This window comes from Hibiscus syriacus, unplaced genomic scaffold (assembly GCF_006381635.1).
Source record: "Hibiscus syriacus cultivar Baekdansim isolate YM2019G1 unplaced genomic scaffold, ASM638163v2 tig00116975_pilon, whole genome shotgun sequence".
Lineage (NCBI taxonomy): Eukaryota > Viridiplantae > Streptophyta > Magnoliopsida > Malvales > Malvaceae > Hibiscus > Hibiscus syriacus.
In genome coordinates, this window is record NW_024063499.1 from 735,410 (window position 1) to 755,589 (window position 20,180).

General features: G+C 33.7%; 1 protein-coding gene and 1 pseudogene across 1 annotated transcript; both read left to right on the forward strand.

The window, feature by feature from the left end:
* Positions 1 to 4,915: 4,915 nt before the first annotated feature.
* LOC120192436 (thermospermine synthase ACAULIS5-like) lies at positions 4,916 to 7,036 on the forward strand. Its single transcript, XM_039195220.1, has 10 exons — positions 4,916 to 5,064; positions 5,206 to 5,272; positions 5,389 to 5,483; positions 5,582 to 5,684; positions 5,782 to 5,870; positions 5,957 to 6,113; positions 6,199 to 6,274; positions 6,366 to 6,424; positions 6,499 to 6,635; positions 6,716 to 7,036. The coding sequence occupies exons 1-10, from the start codon at positions 4,916 to 4,918 to the stop codon at positions 6,792 to 6,794; spliced, it is 1,011 nt and encodes a 336-aa protein (XP_039051151.1). The 3' UTR covers positions 6,795 to 7,036.
* Positions 7,037 to 10,467: 3,431 nt separating this feature from the next.
* On the forward strand, positions 10,468 to 19,466 carry LOC120192525 (annotated as a pseudogene).
* The last annotated feature ends 714 nt before the right edge of the window (positions 19,467 to 20,180 follow it).

Consider the following 20,180-nt stretch of genomic DNA (forward strand, 5'->3'; position numbering starts at 1 on the left):
CCCTAAATTGGGGTGTTACATAGTGTACCGATGCACTAGCCTTATGCATCGATGCACCAGATGCTCCCACTGATTTTATTAATTGTTTTCACACTTAAACGACTCCATTGACTCCACTAATCATCCCCAACTTTCAAAATCAATTGAATGAGTATTTAAACAACCTTAGAAGCCATTGATCAATAACAAGAAACAAGAATCAACAAGAATCAAGAGAGAATCAAAGAGAAAGCATCAAACCTCAAGTTTGAGCATTTTTAAGCCTATTTCATTCAATATTCATTTTTGCTTTCAAGAACACTTATTGTGCTCAATTGTATTATTCTTGAGTGTTCTTTCTTTGTTCTAGATTTGTGTAAACTTCTTGCCTTGTGAGAATTTTCTTGTAAGTTTGTAAAATCTGTATTGTTCTTTTTGGGAGAGAGTGTTCTCAAGAATTTGGGGTATAATTCTTGAGGGATTTGTAAGGTTACTCTTTGTCCTCAAAAGAAAGACAAATTAGTGAATTTGTGGAAAATCCTTAGTGTGGATAGCTAAGGTAGTGGACGTAGACTTTGGTAAAAAAAGTCGAACCACTCTAAATCGATGTGCAAATATTTTCAATTTTCTGCAAAAGCTTCCACCGAAATTTTTATTGCCAATTTACCCCCTCTTGGCCTATTCCATCGATCGATTAACTCAACAAATGATAATTCTCTCTTGATAAAAAAGAGAAAACAACTCTCAAGAAAACTCTCTAAATTCTCTAGTATTGGGAGAAAGCTAGAATGATTTGGGATGGTTTTGAAGCTTAAGGACTAATCTTGTAAATACCCTAAAATACTAGGACTAAATGTGTAATTTTAGCATCCATAATTTCAACAATTTCGGTTTGCACCAAAAGCCACCGAATTGCAGCTTAAATTTGTCAAATTTAGTTGCCATCGATTTTGACTTTAACATATTAGGGAGAGTAAGAGATAGAGAAGAGCGGCATAAAAATTTGAAGGAATAGAAAATGATATAAGTAATATATATTAGGAAAATTCTACGACGTTCGATGACTCATCCTATATATTAATAATAATTCTGTATATATTTTAAAAATAGTTATATAATTATATCTAAACAGTATGAGGTGTGTATATTCTAAATCTTCTTTTGTTACAATTCTAACTTTTTTAAAATATTCTTTTCAATACGTTTGAACTTATTTTTTTTAAAATATTTTTATAACATCAGATTATATATAAAAGAAGCATCAATTTAAATTTTTTTACACATGTAATTAAAACTCAGAAAGTAAAACGGAGAGTTTCAATTTGACTCTTCTTCATAAAACCATACAGTAATTGAGAAGCAGCCATCCACTTTAGTTGGGTTTTCCTATGAGAATTGAGAAGCACTAATTGCACAAAGACAAATTGACGGCAACTTACTCAACATCTCTTCACTTTTCAGGACACAATCTATGGATGCTTCAATTATGGATTCAAAATTATGATTTGAGTAGCTTCAATTCAGAGTTAATTTAGTTTCATAATGAAATATATAAGATGATAATTTGATTCGGATTTGATATATTTTGACTCGAACTAATAGAATCGATATTTTTTTTATAAATAAAGTTTAGGTTGAGTTAGATGTAGTAAGGGGTAAAATGATCTGACAATAAACGCTTACATTTATGTATATGTGGTGTTCAAATACAAGATCTAAAAAGATAACAATAAATCTCTTAACCACTATACCCGTTTGATTCGTATACTATTATGTTATATGATTCAAACCCTATCCAAAACCACTTCAACTAACACAATGGACGTGTGTAGGTAAAATGATTTGTTTGGGAATATGGAATTATGAATTGGAAGAAAAAGATAGTGGGCAGCAGCAGCAGCAGCACCAAGCACGCTCGCCTCCATGCGGAGTCTCCACTCATTCATCACCAACAAAATGCCATCACACTATTATATAGAAAAGCTAAGATAGAAAGCACTCAGGAGAACACATACGAATTCATCTACTTGGCTTCAATATCAACACCACATACACACATTAATGTCAAAAGGTTTTTTACTTGTAGGAACTAAGAAAATGAGATCTAGGATTATTAGACCATTTGACTTGATGATAGAATAATATATATATATATATATATATATATATATATATATATATATATATATATATATATCCACAAAACATATCCAAAAATATTTTTAAGAGTGGACACACATAAATTAATAATATTTTTTTTTTGAATAGGTAAGAATCATCAGTAAAGAAGTAATTAGAAGAAGAAAATTTAGATTAATGTCATTATTTACTCACACGCGAAAGAGAGAGAGAGAGAGAGCGCAAGAGTAGGTTTAACCTTTTCAAACAGTAGCAACGTTATGTCTTGTAAGCCGCCCTTTCAATAAACATTGAACAATGCCATGATTCATTTATAATATATAAAATTTTGATTGCACCCTTGTCTCCCTTACCACTTAGGCAATTACCTTTGGTGCTCCAATATCCCTCCCATTCACGTCCCCTCCGACTGCTCAAAATATTGTTTCTTAGTTTATCCAATGAAACCCACTTCTTTAAGTAACTACTCCCCTTGTTTTAGTTACCCATACAGAAGGATGAGGACAAGCCATGTAGCATCTTTATCCACAATTCAAATGTTGTGTAACGCTCCAAAGAATTTAAATATACAAAATTTAACATACTTTTTTAATATAAACCATTAGTCTTATTAAAAATTAAAAATATCTAAAATTACAAAGATTTACAACTATCATAGTAAACTAAATACATAATTTGAATATTTTCAATACTTTAATATATCAAACTAATTTGGACATTTAATTATTTTATTAAATACCTTTAACTACGAAATGATAATTTTAACATAGACTAACTAATTCATGCTATTTTTTAGTAAAGAAATTTTTTTAATAGTGAACCACGTTATGTCATATGACAAAAGTAATTAAGGGTTAAAAATTTAATTTTCTCTATTAGTCTTCAATAAATTTCAATGAAACATGAGAAAGTGATTCACTTATATCAAATTTCATAAATTCTATTTTATGATTAGTAGCACATGTTATTATAAAGAGCAAGTCAAAACCAAATTCATCATCTCCAGGAAGGCATGCATGGAAGCAAATTATAATTAGTAGCACATGCATGGAAGTAAATCATAAACAAGTGCTTGAAATTATTATGTGGGAACAAATCTAGTCCCCACTAGGGATTGCGTGTAACATTTATTGAAAAAATCTCAATCTATAAACTATGATGTAAATTAACTTAAAATCAAATATAAAGAGATAAGAACACTTTTAAAATAATTTATTTATGGAATTTACATACTTGTATTAGTTGCCACCATTGCCCTACATTACTAGAAAAGAATATCCATGAACATACCATATCACAAAAGAAAGAAAGAAAAAGAACGAGGTGCATGTGGATGAAACCAATAGGTTATTTTTGGTAGTAATAATTGATAAGAAAAAGCTACCCACTAAGTAAAAGAGAAACACTAAAGCTTTGGATGAAGCTTTTCTTTGTGGCATTATGACATATAGGAGATGGACAAATGAACCCAAGAGCAACAATATCTCTCTACATAGGAGCAATGGGGGATATGATGGAGAGAGGACATAATATTGGAGTGGGATTTGCACCTTTTTTTAAAGAACAAAGTGGAGTCACCCCACGCTTACCAATGGTCTCATCTCCCACAACAATACATTTTTATTGGGTTTGGGGACCCATAAACCCCCCTTATATTGGCAAATTGCACAAGGTCCCATTTGTCCCTCTTTCTTCTTCTTTGGTACGCTTTTGTCAATTTGATATAGTACTCCTCTACTCCACACTTTGCCATAAGCCAACACCCAACAAAAAAAGAGAGGCAATTGCACCATACATCCTAAAATTATAGATTAAATATTTTAATCTAACCTTAATTATTGTCAGTCTGGCGAGTCCTCACTTTCTTCAAACATGTTACATTTAAGTTAGCATTCGAAGCAAAAGTTGATAGTTACGTTGACGATAAGACTTGATTTTAATGTTTAGAAATTTAGGATTGAATTAAAAATTTAACTCATAATTTAGTGACTTATATTGAAATTGACCATAAAAAATAGATCCCATTTGGTTTTGTTGGGGGAGTACTTTGTGATTGAGAAAAGAACAAAGGTTGCTAAAAAAGTGTATAAACTTTAATACATTGATAATTATCTCACTATACAATCTCTTGGTGGAACCCATCACCACTGCCACATGTACTTTTATCCACGTGTCGACCAAATAGACAAAGCACATATGCATGATGGGGTCCACCATTAACCCAGGCGGACATATTCCCCTGTTTTTCTTCCTTTTAGCCACGAACTTATAGATAACATCATATGCGCATGCTTCTTTCAAAATTCTAGAATGACAGTCAATCTCTGGGAAATTTCACCAAAATCTAACTTGTGATGTCAACACATGGCCTTGGAAGCCCCCCAAAAATGAAAAAAAGGGAGAAAACCATCTTGATTACTGCCATGCCAGCTTAGAACATCACTAGGAAACAACCCTTGGTGGGTTGTCACCATTGATGAGGTTATCATTTCCATGAACCATGTAGTTACCATGATAATTGGCGTGAAGAGGCTTTTTGTGTCACAGAAAATCCGTGGGACTGTCTGTGACAGCATCATTGCCCGTGTTAGCCAAAACCCATGATTGTCTAAAAGATTATATTTTAATTTTTTGGGTTTTTACAGTCTCAAATGCTTACTATCTTTTTCGTTGCGAATGTGTGCTATATAAGCACTACAACCTTAGTGTTACCATCCTCACACTTTGCCACCTTTTGCTCTTTGTTCTGTTTTGTTCTATCTTATCTTGCTTTATTTTGTTCAACTTTTTTGTGATAATGGGTGAGGCTGTTGAGATCTTTTATCCTAATGGTTTTTGCAATGGAACAACAAAGAACCAACCTGTTGATGAGACTCATCACCAGTTTGATTCTTGGTATGAAGAGACCATTGATGAAGATCTCAAATGGTCCTTTGCTTTGAAAAGGTTTGAGCCTAATCATATATATATATATATATTGCACATTACCATAATAAAAAAAGCAATGAACTTTGGGGTTTTTCTTTGATTGATAGTTCAATCTTAAAACCAAGTCTCATCTCTGTATATGTTTATTTCTCTCAACAGTGTGCTGTATAAAGGTGCTAGTGAGTATCAAGATATAGCACTTTTGGACACTAAGCGTTTTGGTAAGGTACGTGCAAGAAGTATCATCCATGGTGCTGTTTGAATAATTCATTTGAGTTCTCTAGTATTCCATTTGTATGAATAATTGCTTCTGTTAATGTAAGTATATATGCATGTATGTAGGTGTTGGTGATTGATGGTAAAATGCAAAGTGCTGAAGTTGATGAGTTTATCTACCATGAATGCTTGATTCATCCAGCTCTTTTGTTCCACTCGAAGTAAGTCCATGCTATCTAACCATGAATGTTTTTTTTTCCTTCCAAGAGATTGTCCTTCTGTTTGTAACCATATATCTTTTTGTTTACCGAATTTGCAGCCCTAAAACCATGTTTATAATGGGAGGAGGAGAAGGGTCTGCTGCTAGGGAAGCACTCAGGCACAGGTCCATTGATGAAGTAGTAATGTGTGATATTGATGAGGTAACTTGCTTGGTCCCATTTGCTACATATTTCCCTTCAAAATTTTCACTTTGTATGGTACCATATAATAATTCTTATGCTAATAATATAATTGCAGGAAGTGGTCAATTTCTGCCGCAGATATCTGACTGTGAACCGTGATGCATTTTGCAACAAGAAGCTTAATCTTGTTATCAATGATGCCAAGTAAGCATATTTATGGAGCTTATTCAATGGCGATTTGTTTCGAATTTGATGCTAATAACTTGGTGCTTTTGTGCAAAACATTCAAGGGCTGAACTGGAGAAAAGGAATGAGAAATTTGATATCATAGTTGGAGATTTGGCAGACCCTGTTGAGGGAGGGCCTTGCTATCAACTTTACACAAAATCATTCTATGAGAAAATTCTCAAGCCTAAGCTCAATGAAAATGGCATTTTTGTCACTCAGGTTGGTTGTTTCCCCTTCAAGTGCAAGTTCCTCTATTTATGTCATTATGTAATGAAATCTGAAGATGAATTTGTCTTCTATATAGGCTGGTCCAGCTGGAATTTTCACTCACAAGGAGGTATTTTCCTCTATATACAACACAATCAGGCAGGTTTTCAAGTGTAAGTTACTTAAACCAAACTCCAAATTTCTATACAAATGGTTGAATTCTAACACTAAATCATGTTTTTTTTTCCATGTGTGTTGTTGCAGATGTGTTGGCATACACAGCTCATGTGCCATCTTTTGCTGATACATGGGGATGGGTTATGGTATGGAGATTAATGTTTCATATTTGTGTAGTTAAATGGACTAAAAGTATTAACTTTTGTTTGTTTCAATATAGGCCTCAGATCAACCGTTCTCCATTGGTGCTGAAGAAATTGACAAGAGAATTGCTGAAAGAGTTGATGGTGAATTACTCTACTTGAATGGATCTTCATTCCTTTCCTCTGCAACCATGAACAAGACTATTTATATATCGTAAGTTCCTGTTTTCTCTTGCACAAAACTCGAACTCGAGATCTTTGTTTTAGCCAACAGAAAGTGATACATTGTTTCAGGCTGCTGAATGAAACCCATGTTTATACCGAGGAAAATGCAAGATTTATACCAGGACATGGACTGGGAAACCACCTCTGAGGTTTGCAGGGCCTTAAAATCTGGGAAGAGAAGTTGTAAATAAAAGAGAGAAAAAAGGGAAGAGATTGCAACCAAAAGATAGCATCCAAATGAACTTTGCTTCAAAGAAATCAGTCACCAATTGTTGGTAAAATGTTGGTTTTAATTTTAAGACAAATTTATGTGTTTGGCTTTGTGTTGTTTTCACAGATTTTCATTACAATGAAACTAAATGCATGAAAGCTTTTTTTATCAATAAAATCCAACAGACTTCATTACCATGCAGAGCTTATTGATTTTGTTAAACAAACATGTACTGACAGTATCTAAAGACAATGATACATAAACATCGATGATTATACCAACTTTCCTTTGTGTCCTCTTGTGCTGATGTGTACCAAAACCGTCAGGCAAAAAGGTTACATTGGTAAAGACAAGAAATTAAAAAAAAACACAGTTCATATGATAACTGATGATGACTTGAGGTGGCCCCTTTATCCAGAAGCAAAATCTGGGTCTTAATGAAAACATGGCAAATGTTATAAAGCATATCATCGTTCTTAACTTGACAAATGAAAACAAAACTTGATCAAGACCATAATGTTGTTAACTCCACAGGGCATATATATAATACAAGCTTACATAATTAAACTATGTGTACTTGTCTTCTGCAATAACCATTTCCCGCTAACCTTATACGAATAAAAGGACCTTATTCCTTTTTTTCTGCAACAATTACTGTTTACCAAGAGATAAAGCATAGTTAGTAATATTTTTTTCTGTCAGAAATGCATATAGGAGGGTGCCCTTTCCATAGTTTACCTCAACACCGTCAACCACACAACGATCACCGACATCAAATGGATGCATCACGAATACGAGATCGATGGCTTCAAATATCGTCTTGCAGGTGTTTCCATAGTATTACTGTCACACGTATTAAACAAATACAAAATTTAGCCACCGTAATGTTTGTGTAACTAAAGAAGGTAAAAAGAATAAATTAATATAAAAAAACACCAAAACAAATGCAATACAGAAAAAAAAAACTGTTGCAGTTACTTGGAATTTAGCATTTACCCCAAGTTTTCGTCAAGGGCAGCGGTGATGTCTCCTTCGACCACTTTCATGTTATTTTTATCTTTTCTTTTTTTAATTGATTGTTGTTCCATTTTATTAATTTCTAGTTGTATTTTAATGTATTTATAATATTGTTTTTTTTTTGTTGTTTTTCTAGTAAAGGCTATTAAGTTTATCAGTACTTTTGGACTACTAGTGCAGGTTTGTTCCATTAATCTTTTTTTAATCTATGGTTCTTTGTGATTTCTTGGTTGCTTGTCTTTTCGGATGTATGGTTTCTTCATTCTTTTATATATAATTTTTTGTTGGATCTAGGATATATGTGCTAGATAAGATTACAATTAAAGGAGGATACGTTTTTCATTAGTTCGCTTTAGATATTCTTCAGGTTTTCCTCCTCTATGTTTGGGGCACTGGGACGTCAGAGTGATTATTAAGTGTATGTCGTTGCCTCAATTGTTCACGCTTTTGACCATCAGACTGTCACTTGTCACTTACCGTTATATTTTGTTTATGATAGTTATGAATGTATTTATTTAGAATACATTCGACATGATGTTGTTAAAGATGTTTTATTTGACTAATGAATATATTATAGTTTTATTTTTTTACAAAAAAAATAATTTAATTGGTATAGTGTCAAAATTAGTATCTAACATTTGCTTTAATGATCATTTTGATCCCTATTATTTTTTTGTATGTAAATATTTTAGCCTTAACATTTTAATTTTTGGTCAAAATAATATTTATTAGATGAAAATTAAATTGATTAGTGCAAAATTAAGAGTTGAGTATTTCAATTTTAATATTAGAACGGTGTGTGTCCATTGGTACTATCAAAATTGATATAAATCGACTTTCATAAATAATACAAAAAAATTAAAATTATTAACATGAGAAAAATAATAATAAAATAATATATTTTAAGATAAACACATTTAATAAAATAAGACAGCTGTTAAGAACAAAAGGACCAAGGGGGTTGACTAGGCGGAAGAGAAATTTTTACGTGGGTTTAGACAAATAGTCAACAAGAGGAAATCACATGGATCTAAAAAAAAAACTAATATTTTTTTAGTAATGATACTTTAAATCCAACTCTCGTCAGGCCAAACCTTAAATAAGATCCAATCATTAATCTTAATATGGAACCTGCTTTCTCATTTCTCGCAGTATTTTTCAGCTCGAACTTGCTTTCATAGTTAGGATTTCAAATCACAGTCCTAAATCGTGATTTCGTTCATTTGAGTTACTCGCTACATGCCTAATAACACTTAATAGCGTCCGCGACGGCCACAATCACGATAAATCTAAAATAAACGAAAAAGCAATTTCGACTGCGATTTGAAACTCTATCTATAGCCATTTGATGAAGCTATTTTCTCGGCCAGCAACAACCATATTTCTACCTCGTCTCAAGCTGCATCTATCAGTTTTTCATTTTTGTTTATTTGCTTCTGCTTCATCTTCCTCTTCCTCTTCGTTTACATCAGATTCATGCTTCTTCCTCATTTTAGGTTTGTTGTTATCTTTTTACATATTACTTGGTGAATTTATTCTTATTTTGGATCATTATAGTTTGTTTAAATGAGTATAGTTTAATCTGTTAAAGCCTTGACCTTTGGCTTTGGCTTTCATGTTCTAAATCTGATGGTTTTACTTGCCATAGAATTTGAGTGAATTTCACCAGCTATAGTTATTCCAAAAATATATATTTTATAAATTAATTTGGGCAGGCCAGATTTGGCCCCGATTTCATTCTATTTGGATCCGAATAATATGCCCAAATTTCGGTAATGCATTGTCCGAACCCAACCCGTGAAGTTTTTCTAAAAATAAATAACTAAAATAAATACTATGTTTTTATAATGATACTATAAACCCAAGGCTCATCGTACCAAACCCTAATTAAAATATATGAAAGCTGCTTTCTCATTTCTCACACAGTACTTTTCAGCTCTTCTTTCTGCATCACTTGTTCAAAGAATTTGCTTCCATAGCCATTTGAAGAGCCTATTTTCTCAGCCATCAACAACCATTTTTCTACCTCGTCTCAAGCAGCATCTTTCACGTGTCAGCTATTTCGTTTTTCATCTTTGTTCATTTACTTATGCTTCATCGTCCTCTTCCTCTTCCTCTTGCATCGGAATCATTCTTCTTCTTCATTTTAGGTTTGTTGTTATTTTTTTACATATTACTTAGTGAATTTATTCTATTTTTTTTATAATTACAAGTTGTTGAAACGAGTATAGTTTAATCTGTTAAAGCGTTTATATTTGTTCCAAAAATAGATATTTTATAAATTAATTTGGGAAGGCCGGGTTTGGTCCGATTTCTTTCTATTTGGATCGGATCTGGGCTAAATAATATGCCCAAATTTCGGTTCGAGTGAGCATGAATGCTTTGTCCGAACCCAACCCATGGAGCTTTTCTCGTTCATGAATAATATCGTAAAAGAAAGGTTGCATTTTTAAAGCGCAAAGTTTCCGCTTTTTCCCTTAAATGCAGGTCTGATCCAAGATTGTTAATCATCCATGTCTTAATTGACTTGTTTTCTTATCAGGGTTTTGGTTGAAGCTAAAAGACATGGCAGAGAAGAGAAGCAGTGGAGGAGAATTGGTGATTAATATTCACAGTGAAGAGAATCCCAAAGGTCTAAACGGGTCTCCTCCGAACGAAATAGAGGCATTGGACCCTGTGCAAAATACTCGAGCTTCACCTACTGCTGATAAGCCACCATCTGTCCCAATTGATGAAGTTAAACGGCGTATTAAGAGGAAGCTTAAGAAGCGAGTTGTGGTCGAGTGGGTCATACTTTTGTTACTCTCGGGATGCTTAGTAGCTAGCTTGACCGTGGATAAACTGCACCACACCCGTTTCTGGGATTTGAAAACTTGGAAATGGTGTGTGCTTCTCATGGTAACACTCTGCGGTATGTTGGTTACTGGTTGGTTTATGCGTCCTGTTATTTTCTTGATTAACGTTATACTGCCGAAGAGAGTGATGTATTTCGTTCATGGTTTGAAGAAGAGTGTTCAAGTGTTCATATGGCTTAGTTCAGTTCTGGGTACCTGGGTTCTTTTGTTTCTTGATGTCGAGAGATCAAATACCGTCACGAAAATTCTCGATTACATAACCTGGGCTCTTGTAAGCATTCTCATTGGAGCATTTCTGTGGTTGTTGAAGACTTTGTTGTTAATGATGTTCACTTCCAGTTTCCATAAGAACAATTTCTTTGATAGAATACAATAATCGGTCTTCCAAAAGTACATACTGCAGACCCTTTCGGGACCTCCATTGATTGGCAATGCTGAAGAAACCAAAAGCTTGATTGGCACGGGAAAGCTCCATAAATTGAAGCAAGAAAAAGTTTCGTCTTGGCAAATGAAGTTGTTGTTTGATGCTATCACCAATTCAGGGCTTGCCAACAAGAGTAGTTGTGACGAAGATGGTGAACAAACAGCTAAAGAGGGCGAGGAGGAGGCACGAAGTTTCGCTTATCAAATTTTCAGAAATGTTGCTCCACCTCCACATTACCGGTTCGAAAATCAGCTTTTCACGATGCTTCAAGTCATTTAATTTTTCTTTTTCCTTTTTAACTATAGCCTCTATGATCAGTTACATCGATGAGGATGACCTTTTAAGGTTCTTGACTAAAGAGGAGGTGATCTTGTGTTTCAATTGTTTGAAGGATCAAATAATGGAAAAATTGACAGTAAAAGTTTCAAAAACTGGGTGGTAAGAGTACTGTATGAGGGACTCTAACAAGTCTAGTATGTTTTTTAAGCACTTTTAACAATGCAATGGGTATTACAAAATTTTGCACCTATCATTTCCTGAAAGACCTTATGCCATTTGTTGCTATCTGTCAGATTTTATTCGTGCCTAAAACCTAAAGATTACTCAATGTAGGGATTTTTGCTGAACATGCTTGTTTTCTGTTATTTTCATGCAGATAAATGTTTTCAGGGAACGGCGAGCACTCCAGCTCACTTTGTTTGACACCAAAAAAGCTTTAGAACAACTGAATAAACTTGTGAAAGCGATCTTGATTGTGGTCACTTTTATTATATGGCTTCTTTTGGTGGGAAATGCAACCACAAGAGTGCTTCTTGTAATTGCAGCTTTTTTGTTTGGAGAAACCTGCAAGACTATATTTCAAGTCGTCATATTCGTATTCGTGATGCATCTGTTTGATGTCGGTGATCGTATTGTGGTCGATGGTGTTCAGGTAAACTACTGAAAGGGCATGCTCCTATATGCATTTCTGAAAGAAGGAAAGAAAAAAAACATTACTCACTCTGCTTTATCATTGGGTACCTGACAGTTGGTGGAGGAGATAAATGTTTTAACGACCACCTTTCTAAAGGTCAATAACGAAAAGGTGTACTACCCGAACTCGGTTTTGTATTCAAAGCCTATCAGCAACTATTACAGAAGTCCTGATATGGGTGAGACTATAGCGTTCTGTATTGATTTAAGGACACCGGTAGAAACAATAGGCAGGCTGAAGAAAGAAATAAAGAGGTAATTTGAGTGTAGATTTATCCTAGCTTTAATTCATATAAGATTATGTTTCATTGAACTTATTGGTGTGTGCATTTGTGCTGTTATGTCCAAGCAGGCATTTGGAGGACAATGGTACCAGATGGCATCCTGGACACCTTGTGGTTGTGACGGAGATTGAGAATGACAATAAGTTAAAGATGGGTCTTCATTGTTGTCATACCATGAATTTCCAGGACTTTGGAGAGAGAAAGAAGCGTTGATCCGATTTAATCATCGAATTGAGGAGAATTCTGGAGGAGTTGAGCATAAGGTACATTATCCTTCCCGAAAAGGAGAGTCCAGATGAAGCCGCTCGAGACAGGCCAGACGCAACAAATGCGATGTTAGAAGAATAGAAAAGGAGAAAGTTGGGTGAACATTCATACTGCAGTAAGTTTTGTTGTTGGTTACCAAATGAGTCTTTGGTATAAATATTCCTTTCTGTAATCATTTACTGAGCTCGATTCATCAATGAAATGATCAAAGATAATGGTTCTCTCCAATCCATGAATGTTGTTGAACAATCATAAGTTTAACATGCGTCCAGCTTGCTTGTGACAATGAAGACCAATAGTGTAAGTAGTATATATACTAAACAAAAGCTCAGTCCACTCCAATGAAAGCGACGGTCGACCAGTAAACCTTTGTTATTTTACTACGCACCAAAGCAAAAGTTGACGAACACAGTGGAGGACCACATCAACTTGAGAACGTTAGATAAATTATTGAATAATTTAAAACATATTAAGAATCCCGACTGATAAATTAAGGAATTTCAGGCAGCAATTTAAGGATTGAAGACGGCAAAAGGGGACGGGTTAAAAGAGTGGGCTATGTTCGAATAGTTGAAGAGGGAGTTGGGCTAGTTGGATCAATTGGGCTCGAGGAGGAAAGTGGGCATAGGCCTAAGTCTAAGATAGATGAAAAGAAGAAGGATGGGCGGGACGAGCAGTACAACAAGCCCAAGATATGAGAGTGCATAGATGTTATAAAGCATATCATCGTTCTTAACTTGACAAACGAAAACAAAACTTGATCAAGACCATAATGTTGTTAACCCCACAGGGCATATATATAATACAAGCTTACATAATTAAACTATGTGTACTTGTCTTCTGCAATAACCATTTTCCCCTAACCTTATACGAATCAAAGGACCTTATTTCTTTTTTTTTTTCTGCCAACAACTGTTTTTTACCAAGAGATAAAGCATAGTTAGTAAAAAAAAATTCTGCCAGAAATGCATATAGGAGGATGCCCCTTCCATAGTTTACCTCAACACCGTCAACCACACACAGGAGCGTATTTAGGGGTGGGCCTGCCTAGGCCATGACCCACCCCGTAACTCAAAAAAAATGTATAAATCATGTTAAATATTATAGGATAAACTACACATTTAATATTTAAACTAATATTTTATTCTGTTTTGATTCTCAGACTTTATTTTTTCCAAAATCATACATAATATTTAGTTTAGGTTTCAATTTGGTACCCCACCTTTAAAAAATTAACAGAACTGCTGACAATACATTTTTATAATTTTTCAATGATGACATGACATTATCTTATGGTGACATTTCAATATCATCATTAAATTTTTAACGAAGGGGTTACAAAGTTAAATATAAAATAAGCATTAGGTATGGTTTTAAAAAAGTTTGAGTATCAAAACGGAACAAAATTAATAGTTTAAATAGTAAATATGAATTTACCCAAAATTATATTGGTCTAATTGATTTTTGGATTAATTACCCCATTCATACATGAATTATACCTATATCTCAGTTTCATACATAATTTTTAAAAATTCTTGATCTCATACATGGCGTTTTCTGCCATTAACATGTTCACCCATTTTCGTCACGAAAGATGACGTGGAACAATTGTGACCACTAACAAAATGACACATGGCGCTTTTAAAAAATATTTTTTAAAAAAATAAAACTTTCCCCTATTTTCCAATTCCCCCTAACTGGAGCAAGATCCCAACGAGGTCAGCGAAGGAGATCGGAGAAGGCTGTGACACGCGTCGTATAGTGTCAAATAAAATTCATTCTTCTCAAAACAAATAAGGAAAGAGCATAGTAAAGAGAAGTAAGAGTCGGTCTACATGGACTTAGAAAATTCCCAAATTTGAGTTTGTGTCAGCTATGATCCAAGTAATTTACAGTGAAGAAAAATAAAACAATGAGAATTTGATGGAATAAGGATTAAATAAGAAAATTAATCAAGAGTTAAAATAAAGTATTAAATGCATAAGGTTGAAAATAGCAGTGGTAAAAAGCAGCCTCAAGCCTCGCTTTGACTCAATTCATTCATGATCATCGAAATGGATTTTATTTCGAGATTCACGCCGGTTACAGTTTACAAGGCACAACACTTCTAACTTGCTTTTCGCTCTGATAACCGATTTTCTTTAGATATCATTCTCAGTTTCCTACAAACTTGGATATGCAATTAGCCTATCCTTTGAAAAATTAAAACACTTTCTATCGAAACATTTTTTTCCTTAAAATGAGATTTTAAAAAACGACGCATTTTTAATTTATCTCTTTCTCATGGTTAATTTTTAACTAAAAGTGAATGTGATTTAAAAAAAACTCTCGTTTAAAAAATTTTGGAATTCTCTTGAAAAAATAAAACGTATGGTTCGAAGAGTCGCCACCAATCTTTGATTTGGGTGTGATTGGGCATCCAAAAATGTTTTGTCATTTTAAATAAAAATTAATTTTAATTAAAACAACAAATTGAAGTATGCGTTACCAGAAAATGAGTTCGGGAGTCTGTTACGCGTAGGGAAGGATTATCACCCCACAGCGCCCTAAATCGGTACATAGTCGATTAATTAATTTCTTTGCAATGAAACTTACAAATTGGAATTTAATTTTACTTTTGATCTCATAAAACAACAAAGATGTGAATTTCATAATGAATTATAATATTCAAAAGCACCAAAATATATTAAATTAAAATTACCAAGCCTTTTAGAAAGATAAAGAATATTCAAATATTTAAAAATATCGAGACCATATCTTAGATGAGTTCTAACAACCTTTTTTCAACAAATTTAAATAGTCGAACATTTTTTTCTCTTTTATTTCCAAATTTTAAGGCGATGAATCATTTTTTAGGTTTCACTGCTGGGGTACACTTTCAATTTAAAATCGTCGAAATTGACTCTCTAATAAGTTAAGACAAGCCTCTTAAAACAATTTTAAATTAAAAAGATATTACCCTTAATCCAATTATGTGAATAGAAGTCGAGTTATGCACGTGAGGATATCATACAAATTGTGCAAAAAGAATGTCATGTGACTAAGCATTCATACGAACCTACACATTCTAAAAGCACTCATGAACCTGTACTAAATTAGTTAACAAAGATCCATTATTCATACATGTACCGTACTTTGGTAAATGAACGAAAAAAATGTCAATTTCACACAACCATATCACGTATTTAATATATATATGCTAACATGACAATATATTTTATAAAGGAAACAAGGGATTATAACATACATTCATATAACCAAGCTTTAATATAAAAAAGTACGTACGCATACACAATGAAAACATAGTTAGATGAACCCAAAATAAAGGAAGAAAAAAAACGTAGGATCATACAACCAAAGGTTTTTTTTTAATAAATAAATAATTAAATAAGATAAAATAAAATAAAAATCCAAAGTCAAATATAAGATTCGAAACAGGGTGGCAATGAACTAAGGATTTCAACGGGCAGGTTCAAAATCAAATCAATTATATGTATATAAAGAAACAATCAAATACCATTAAAGCATGAAATATAAACATTAATAGATAAATGCAATAAATAAAAAGGCTTAAATATGGAATACATGAAATAAATATCATAAAATAAGATACTAAAACTAAACATACGAAAATGAAATAAAACAGGGAGTTAAATAACAAAGGAACTATGACTAATTTGTAACAAGAACAAAATCAAAGGCAAAATTCGAATGTAAAAAATCTCTAAAAAGGGGACTAACTTGTATTAAAACTAAGAGTAGGAGAGCCCTTTCGTAATAAAACCACAATGCCAAAATAAGCAATCTCAAACCTAGATAAAAACGAAACTTCCGGAGGCACTTAATTTAGAGGTGTTCAGATCTAATCCGATAAAAAAAAAATCAAAAATCGATCCAAAAAATGATAACCGAAAAAAATCGAAATCGATTTAGAGTGTTTGTTTTTTTTTTTAAAATTAATCGGTTCGATTTCAGTTTGAAAACCCGAAACCGATCCAAACAAAATCGAACCGATAGTCTCTTACAATGAATGACTATCTCAATGCATAGAATGACACAGTTTCAAGTTCAATAAATAAATGGACTCATCTATGCCCAAAGATATAAAATATTGGTTACATCTAAAAACTACTGTTGAACTATTAATGTGAGCAAACTTCACAAGCTTACATTTATTAAAATATATATTCTCTTTATAAGCTTCACAAGCTTGCATTTATTAAAATATATATTCTCTTTGTTTTTGTTATACATATGTTGTTTTTTAAGAAAAAATTCGAGAATTATTTTAAAAAATTAGAATTCAAAAATAGTACAAATTCAAACTGAATCAAGCCGTACTTAATTCGATTGGATCGAATTTTTTTAGAAACATCCAAACCATAAACATTTATATTTTCAGATCGAATGAATTTTTAGTCAAAAATCAATCTAAACTGACAGCGAACACGGAACACCCTTAACTTAATTAAAGCCTCTAAATGAGGTTTTAAAACAAAACCTAACCCCAATTAAATTAATTTTCACTAATTACTCTCCCCTCAATGTCATTTCTGTCAGCCCTTTCCCATGGCCGACTCTCTACTCTTTCTCCATTCTCTCTTTTTCTCTATAGCCCTAAATCTAACCTCAATGATGCATGCGAGCACCAAATCGAACCCTATAATCCAAATACTCTCAGGTTGCCTTCTCTCATCGCTCCACTCTCCTTCGACCGACGCTGCCAAGAGTCTTCACCGGCGAAGACTCCGACGACAGGTAAAGTCACTACTCCCACGTTCCATTTTCTACTTCCGAGATACAACCCCCATTAACAAAACCTTTTAAACACCAAAAAAGAAAGGATGCAAAAGGGGTTTTAATGTTACCTTTGAAGACCGAAGGCTTTTCAGTTTTGGTGAAGAAGACCACTAGTTACTCCCCTGAGGTAAGGTTCTCTCTAAGCTTCGTTTTTTCCTCCTGTTTTTTCGTTCGAAACCTTGTTGCTGCTGTATTTTTGTACCCCGAATGGTTGCTGATTTCTTTCCTTTTTTCGGTATTTGGCTCTGGTTTCGCTCAATGGTGGCTGATGATGATGAGTTTCGATTGATTTTTTTTAAAAGGTTGTTTTTGTGTTTTTTTTCGTTGAATCTTCTCAACAATGGTTGCTGATGGATTTTTTTAATATTTTTTTCTATTGGAGAAAAATGTGGGCTGTTGATGATGCTTTTCCCTCTTATTTGCTGTTTGTTCTTGATGAATGAAATAGGGATCGAAAATCCCCTGGTTCGATGCTTCTTTTTGATTGAAAGTAAGAAAAAGGAACAAAGAAGTATTATCTACTTTGAAAAGGACTCTGTTTTTTTATTACGTTTGATTCCCCCTCAGAGTGATTACATTCTTGTTGTGTCTATTCAGATGGAGAGGGAAAAAAACTATATCTTCTTCCCTTGAGGATAGAGTTACAATGGTAGTTATTTTCCCCAAAAATGGAGAACCCCCTGTTACATTGCTTCACTCCCCAAACCCCTTACCCACGTTGATGAATTCCTCCACTCTTTATGGTTGTTTGTTGCAGGAACTTCCAAACGGTTGCACGGGTCCAGCAGAGGAGGGAACACCAAGTGATCTAGCCGAATCTTCATTGGTTGCTGGCGTGGCTCTAGTGAGCCTGATGTTGTGATGGTGGAAGTCTCACAAATGTCAATTTGCTGATGTATGCTTTGGGCTTCCACCAATTGTGGTACGGGTTGGGTTGCAAGTGATATTGGGCTCGGGTTGTAAATTTTGCCTTATAAAGAAGCCTGTTCCGATTTGGACTTTGTATCGAGCCTATAAAATAAAATAAAATAAAATAAAATAATTATTATATGCTTTATATATATTTATATATTAAATTATATATTAAAAAAACTCAAACGAAAATCACGGACAAAAACGAGCATCTACACTTTTATTTCAAAAAGTCGACGTTGGTCTGGATGTTGTTCTGATTTAAAGTTGGTAGGAATGATCGACTTATAGCACATTCAATTTCCTGTGAACACACTAAGCAGCGGTCTGCTAAGGGAATCTGAGACCGAATTTGATTCTCATTGAGATAACATAATCCGAGTCGAGTTTTTTCAAAACTTAAAATTGTTTTGTGCTAACGACGATAGTCGTAATTGGTTCAATTAAAAGCTGAATTTCAAAGAAAACTGAGAATGATATCCAAAGAAAATAAATAAAGCTTAAAGTAAAATAGAGATGAAAACAAAAGAAAACTTTTATAAACCAAAGTAATTAAAACTACAAAATCAAGTCTAAGCAAGTGTGTTCAAAGCTTTACCATAAGGGGATATTTATAACTTTCTAAAACCCTAAAAATAACATGAAAATTAAAAGAAAAATAAATCCCAAATGTTTTTAAATTCAAAACAACTTCCAGAAGGTGCTAAATGAATCTTTTAAAAATTGTCACGTCGGATCGCGTCATGCCAGTGTCGTGCCCATGTCTCCAACCACGATCGAAAAATAAAAAAAATACAGATTGTTCCCTTCTTACTGCTAATTCTGGAAAATAGGCTTCTGCATGAAAATGAGCGTAATAGAACTAAATCGACAGTAATAAACCCCATAACACATAAGAATTAACAAGTAAATATCTTCAATTTAGAACACTTATCAGGTAGTGATGGAGAGGGGACAAGCCCGACTGAGTTTTGATCGGAACAACCCAGGGATTCCAATGGTGACGGCTATGAGGCTCACGGAGGTCGGGACCGGTCAGAACGATGAAAATCAACGACGAGGAACTTATTTCCTGTGAACCTTTGAAGCGACTTCAACGGAGATCGGTGGCGATATTCACAACAAACGATTGAAAGGGTTTTGGTTGCGGTAGCAAGGTGCTCTCGATAATGATGGCAGTGACGATCATCAACCAACGACGGTAGGGATCGATGACAAGGAACTTGAACAAAACTCGAATTGTCTCTCATGGATTTCTAATGAACGACGGACGAACAAAGGTCACCGATAGCCGAAATTTGATCGTGTGACAATGACGATGCCGACGATGTGAAAGTGCACACCACAAACGGATGGAGAAGGTTAAATGGAGATAGGCAACAATTTAAATGATTGAATATGAAAGGTTATTTTTTTAAAAAAAATTAAAAATATTTTTAAAATTGCCACATCATCTTTCTAGACAGAAATGGGTGAACCCATTAACGGCATAAAAGATTATGTATGAAATCGAAATTTTTTAAACATTATGTATGAAATTGAAAATTTGATAGACTTCATTGATGGAGAATGCTGAAGAAACCATAAGGTTGATTGACACGGGAAAGCTCCATAAATTGAAGCAAGAAAAAATTTCGACTTGGCATATGAAGTTGTTGGCTGATAATGTCACCAATTCATGCGTAATCTCCAAAGCCTTGTATATTTATCGATATGTTGTATATTTTACGTTTGTCAACAACATTATTACTAAATTTATGTGTTTGGCTTTGTGCAGTTTTCACAGATTTTC

What these genes read in the sequence shown, in the direction of transcription:
- LOC120192436 (XM_039195220.1), top strand. Translation starts at nt 4,916, where the DNA reads ATGGGTGAGGCTGTTGAGATCTTTTATCCTAATGGTTTTTGCAATGGA. An exon ending in TGGTCCTTTGCTTTGAAAAG is followed by an intron (nt 5,065 to 5,205) that starts GTTTGAGCCTAA and finishes TTCTCTCAACAG; the next exon opens with TGTGCTGTATAAAGGTGCTA. An exon ending in TAATGTGTGATATTGATGAG is followed by an intron (nt 5,685 to 5,781) that starts GTAACTTGCTTG and finishes ATATAATTGCAG; the next exon opens with GAAGTGGTCAATTTCTGCCG.